Source organism: Triticum aestivum, chromosome 5B (genome assembly GCF_018294505.1).
Source record: "Triticum aestivum cultivar Chinese Spring chromosome 5B, IWGSC CS RefSeq v2.1, whole genome shotgun sequence".
NCBI classification, from domain to species: Eukaryota; Viridiplantae; Streptophyta; class Magnoliopsida; order Poales; family Poaceae; genus Triticum; species Triticum aestivum.
The window spans coordinates 126048236-126053791 of NC_057807.1; the positions used below are offsets into that span (position 1 = coordinate 126048236).

The 5556-nt window shown below is 41.3% G+C and overlaps 1 protein-coding gene and 1 pseudogene across 1 annotated transcript; one reads left to right on the plus strand and one right to left on the minus strand.

Moving 5' to 3' along the window:
• Nucleotides 1-246: 246 nt before the first annotated feature.
• LOC123117919 (F-box protein SKIP19-like) lies at nt 247-1040 on the minus strand. The gene is made up of 2 exons (XM_044538581.1): nt 716-1040; nt 247-590 (listed from the first exon to the last, which is right to left on the minus strand). The coding sequence occupies exons 1-2, from the start codon at nt 1018-1020 to the stop codon at nt 377-379; spliced, it is 519 nt and encodes a 172-aa protein (XP_044394516.1). The 5' UTR covers nt 1021-1040; the 3' UTR covers nt 247-376.
• Nucleotides 1041-5113: 4073 nt separating this feature from the next.
• LOC123118028 (uncharacterized) lies at nt 5114-5207 on the plus strand (annotated as a pseudogene).
• The last annotated feature ends 349 nt before the right edge of the window (nt 5208-5556 follow it).

Here is a 5556-nt window from a genome sequence, read left to right on the forward strand (position 1 = left end):
TCTAGGGCATATTTCCTTCAATTATGTTTTGTGGATTCGAGGAGATTGTGGTAGAAGTCTCTGAGGATCAAATCTTTTTGGTCGTGGGAGAAGAAGTTCGCACAACTGTGCTTCAGATTTGATTTCGATGTTTTATCTATAAAAGGGGGAGAAAGCCTATTTCGTGAGAGATTTGATTTCCGGTAACGTTTAGATGCACAAATGTGAAAATATTTCATGTTATCCTCCCCCTCTAAGGCAACTCTGAAGAGGATATTCAACAACCTCTAGTTTTTTTGACGAGTATCAGCCACCTCTAGTTAACTTGCTAACATTGACATCTTTAACAAGTAAACAGATAGCGTACGGTGATGGATCTAACCGAACAAATACGATGTCACCATGCTAATCGACAACACTCATAGTAAAAGCGGATGAGCGTCAATGCACTGATCCGGCCACACTTGTCTAGCAGGGCGCCATCTATGATGATATTGCAGCAGTCGCTGACGTAAAGAACCTCCAGGTAGGGGCAGCAGTCCAGGAGATCCATCAATACACCATTCGTGATGCTGCAGTCGACTAGCTTGAGGCTCCTTAGAGACGGCGACCTGCATGCATCCAAGTTCAGAACAACCTAATAAAACTCGCTCTGTAAGCAGGAAGAAACCTAGTGGGATGGATCTGGTTAGAGAACATTTGGTTAACACATGTCGAGAGGATAAGAGTGGAGCACCTCGACGCGATGTAGCCGAGCAGCTCATCGTCAACGAACCATTCAGCCGTGAATGCCTCGAGCCGCCCGCTAGCGCGGTCCACAGCCTCCTTTGCCATCGCGCGCAGGTTTGGTTTGTTCTTCAGGGGCAACTTGCTGTGGAGGTGATCCATGTCCAGAGACTGCCAGAGGGGATCAGGCAGCTTGGCCGCCTGGAGCCACGAGCGGCACACGAGGCCAGCACCCGTGAGGACCTCCACGGCGCCGAGCTTGACGAAGACCAGACAGAGCGCGTCCTGGGCCAGCTTCGACCAGTCTGTCTCCATTTCCGCCTTGATGCACGGGAGGCACTGTGTTCTTATGCAGGTGACCTGTATAATTTCTCCGTAGGCTCTTCTTGTGCTTGGATGTAATTTATACTACACTAGAAGGGTTAGCTAACTGATCCCCGCAAAAAAAATGTTAACCAGGTTTACACGGGAATATTGTGTTCCATGTCACATCGCATGGAATTAATGTGGCGGGAGATTTTGAAGATAAAATTAGGTAGACACATAAAATCTACAAGATCCAATAGAATATTTAGGATTATTATTCAAGATTTTGATGCGTTGTGTGAGTGACGTGACGTATGGTCATGCAATTACGACGAGAGCCGAGTTTGGTCCTAGCCATGTTTTGGCAAGCCAGCTCGGCTCGGCTGGTTGGTGTTAAATACCCATAGGTGCAACGGGACAACTTTGTTCTAGTGGTTCAACATGGAATTTTTTTTAATTAGGTTGAGATTGAGATATGTCGTAAGGACGGAATCCATAGAAAAATGTAAGAAAAATTATAATGTGATTGAGATTGTGTATGTGCAACTACATGAGTTGATTTTTGTTGTTTACTTGCACACGAGTTAATTTTTGTTGTTTACTTGTAAGGGATTTCTTGTTATTGATGATTTATTTGATAATGTTGCCGGTGAAGCCAACAGACTAGAGATAATAAGATAGTGTGCTAGTGAAATTCGTTGGAGGAAGATTCGAAATTTTAACAACAAAAGTAAGATTCAAAATTACAACAAATAGAAACTTTTTTTTGCGAATACAACAAATAAAAACTTGGTAATGTTGCTAATGAAACCAACAAACTAGTGATAATTAGATAGTGTTGCTAATGAAATTCGTTGGAGCAAGATCCAAAACTTTACAATAAAACAAAAGGTACAATAATAAGATAGTGTGCTAGCGAAATTCGTTGTAGGAAGATTCAAAATTTTAACAACAAAAGTAAGATTCAAAAGTAGAACAAATGGGAACTTGGTAATGTTGCTAGTGAAACCAACAAACTAGTGATAATAAGATAGTGTTGCTAATGAAATTCGTTGCAGCAAGATCCAGAACTTTACAATAAAACAAAAGGTACAATAATAAGATAGTGTGCTAGCGAAATTCGTTGTAGGAAGATTCAAAATTTTAACAACAAAAGTAAGATTCAAAAGTAGAACAAATGGGAACTTGGTAATGTTGCTAGTGAAACCAACAAACTAGTGATAATAAGATAGTGTTGCTAATGAAATTCGTTGCAGCAAGATCCAGAACTTTACAATAAAACCAAAAAGTATAACGTGGTCGGCAGGATTCGAACCTGCGCGGGCAAAGCCCACATGACCACTCCGGCACGACCACTTTGGTGAACTTAACGGACTCTTCGGCTCTAGACTTGTAGAAAATTATTAGTGGCCACAATTTAATGCCAGAAGATTTTTTTTCTTTGAAAGCGAATGTGAGCAGACTTCGCCACAGCCTTCTCTTCTGATAAATAATATATGCATGGCACTTTTTTTTGAGCATCAGTACAGACACAAGCGCTCATATACACGCGCATACACTCACCCCTATGAACGCACACACGCACATCCTATCCCTATGAGCACCTCCGAGACACTGAGCCGGTATATCATCTTGAGATTTACGAAGTCACCGTAGGCGCCTCGTCGTCGACGGGAACGTCTCCTCCCACTGAAAGCGCATTGCCGGAAATCCTGAAATAAATCCAGGAATAATGCGAGCACCAGGATTTGAACCCTGGTGGGTTGGGGATACCACTGTCCACCTAACCAACTCAATCACAGGTTGGTTCGCATATATGCATGGCACTTGATACGCACAAATTTGTTTGACAAAATGAGGCATGGCATCTCATATTTGGAGTTCCTTTTGTACTTTTATTTACTAAACACCGCCAAAATCACTCTGGTTTGTGCAGTTGTGCTTGCTCCGTCGATGTGCCTGCCCTGCTTTCTTTGCTCCATCCCTAGTGGCGATTTGAGCCATGGCGTGGTGCCGAGCTGCATGTACGTACTTCGCTATACTATACAGGAGCAATGTCTATTAAGAAGATAATCACGATAATAACATAAAATAAAACTACAAAGCATCTGGGCTTGCTTCATTTTTCAACCTCAGGTTCTATGACTGTACGTACCTGTGTTGACGCCACTAACATCTGCTGCTTAATGGAGTTTTCAAATTGATGCCATCGGGAGTTGTAGGTTTGAATCCCGAGCAACTGTGTTTCCTAACAGTTCAAATGGATGCCACCGGAAGTTGTAGGTTGGAATCCCCGAGCAATTGTGCTTGATATATCCAAGCAACGTACCTCCCATGACACACTTGGAGGTTCACCGTAACGATCAAAACCACTGGCCGCAAAAGCTAAAAAAGTAACTGGATTGAGATTATCAAGACCGCTGGTACTGCATCGGTGAGAGAAAAAATACAGGTGATGTTCGAGGATGGGGAGGTGATAACGAGTGTATGTGGGCAGATTTTGATTGGCTTCTCCTTGATTTTAACCATTGATGATGCACAAGAGATGTTCGTCCCATCCCAGTGATCCACCGTTTGGAAACCTATTTTGGGGGCCGTATGTATCTTTCCAGCTGGAATTTCCTATCGGCCGCTCACTGCGGCAAAATGCCGGCCCTTCGCACAGGGGGAACAACCGAGCGACGTTGCCTGGGCCGGCCCACTTACATACGTTACCAACTGCCCAATCCGGTTTTGTGAACCTTCAAGAAGGTTCCCTGAACCGGGTTTTCGTTGCTTTCATCGGTTTTTTCGTTTTTTTCTTTTTCTTTTTCTGTTTCTTTTTTTTTCTTCTTTCTTTGTTTTTCTGTTTCTTTATTTCATTTTTTCAATTCCTTTTCTTCTCTTTCTATTTCCTTTTTGTTCTTCAGATTTTCAAACTCCTTTCTGTTTCCTTTTTCTTTTCTTATTTTTCGTTTTTCCTGTTTGTTTTCTTTCTTTGGTTTCTTATTTCATTTCCTTTTTCTTTTCTCTTTTTTGAAAATATTCAAATTTTGTTTGCCTTTCCATAAAATGTTCAGTTTTTTAAAAATTGTTCTCAAAATTCAAAAATTATTCTCGTTACACAAAAAAGTGCAAAACTTTCGAACTTAATATAATGTATCGAACTTCAACTTTTTTGTTCAGGTTTTCAAAAAATGTTTGCGCTTCCAAATATATTCAGGATTTTTCAAATTTGCTCTCCGTTTCAAAATTTATTCTCAATATTTAAAAAATGTCCGTGCTTTAAGAAATTGTTCGCGCTTCCAAGTTTGTTCTATGTTTCAAAATTTGTTCTCAAGATTCAAAAAAAAATGTTCATGCTTTTAAAAAAAATCCGCACTTCCAAATTTGTTCTCTGTTTCAAATTTTGTTCTCAAGATTAAAAAAATGTTCGTGCTTTAAAAAATGTCCATGTTCAAATTTTGTTCTCAAATTTCCATGCTTACAAATTTGTTCTCTATTTCAAAATTTGTTCTCAAGATTAAAAAAATATTCGTGCTTTAAAAAAATGTTCATGTTTAAATTTTGTTCTCGATTTCAAAATTTTGTTCTCTAAATTCAAGAAATGTTCGGCATTTTAAAAAGTGTTCAGTTTATCATAAATTTGTTCAAGCCTTTTAGTTTTTCTTCTAAAATTTGGAAAGTGTTCTCTTTTTAAGAAACACCTTTTCAAAAAAAAATCGTGTTAGGAATTTGAGAAAATGTTCGGGTCTGCATTACATTTAGCTCCGCACGCCATAGCAAACCAAGAAAGCTTGTCTATCGCGATGGAGGTCCCTGGCTCGATCCCTCTCTTGAGCAGAGTTTTTTGGGAATTTTACAATTCGTTGCGCGAATGGGCCGGCCCAGCTGGAGACGCACCTGTGCGTCCGCTCGACAATTTGCCGCAGCGAGCGGCGCATAGGAGCTCTCTTTCCAGCTCGCTTCATATAGTTAGTTGGGCCGACCCCTCACAAAATAGAAGATCCAGCTACCATGCGCATGCGGGAGCGGAACGCGGCACAGCACGCTTGTTTAGTACTACCCCGCCCAGCGAAAGAAGTTTCCACCGGTTTATAACCCCCAGCGTTGCAACCTCATTGTCCCTTCGGGGACATTCGATAAAATTAGAAGTAGATTAGCATGGCCGCTGCGCAAGGATGATTCACACAAATCAAGAAATGGTTCAATTTTTTTTAAGATTTTGCGCGTTGGTCCCTGGTTTCTTGCAGATAGGCCCTGGGCGTCTCTCACTTGGGCAGCCCCTGCGCAAGGATGACACACACAAATCGAGAAATGGTCAATTTTTTTTGAGATTTTGCACGCTGGTCCCTGGTTTCTTGCAGATAGGCCCTGGGCGCCTCCCACTTGGGCAGTTGTGCTTTTCCATTGTTGCTTTTCTTTACAAGTAGGCCCTTCCACTAGTCTCATTTTCTTGTAATCAAGTCCCTAGCGTCCATTTTTCGATATATATTGTGGGCTGCTCCCTGGTATCTTGTGGATATGCCCTAGGCTTTTCTTTTGTGCAGTTGTACCTTTACAAAT

Excerpts from the sequence above, each read along its gene's own strand:
- LOC123117919 (XM_044538581.1), bottom strand. The coding sequence starts at position 1,020 with ATGGAGACAGACTGGTCGAAGCTGGCCCAGGACGCGCTCTGTCTGGTC. Across the intron at positions 591-715 it reads CTCGGCTACATCGCGTCGAG|GTCGCCGTCTCTAAGGAGCC; the intron begins GTGCTCCACTCT and ends GGATGCATGCAG.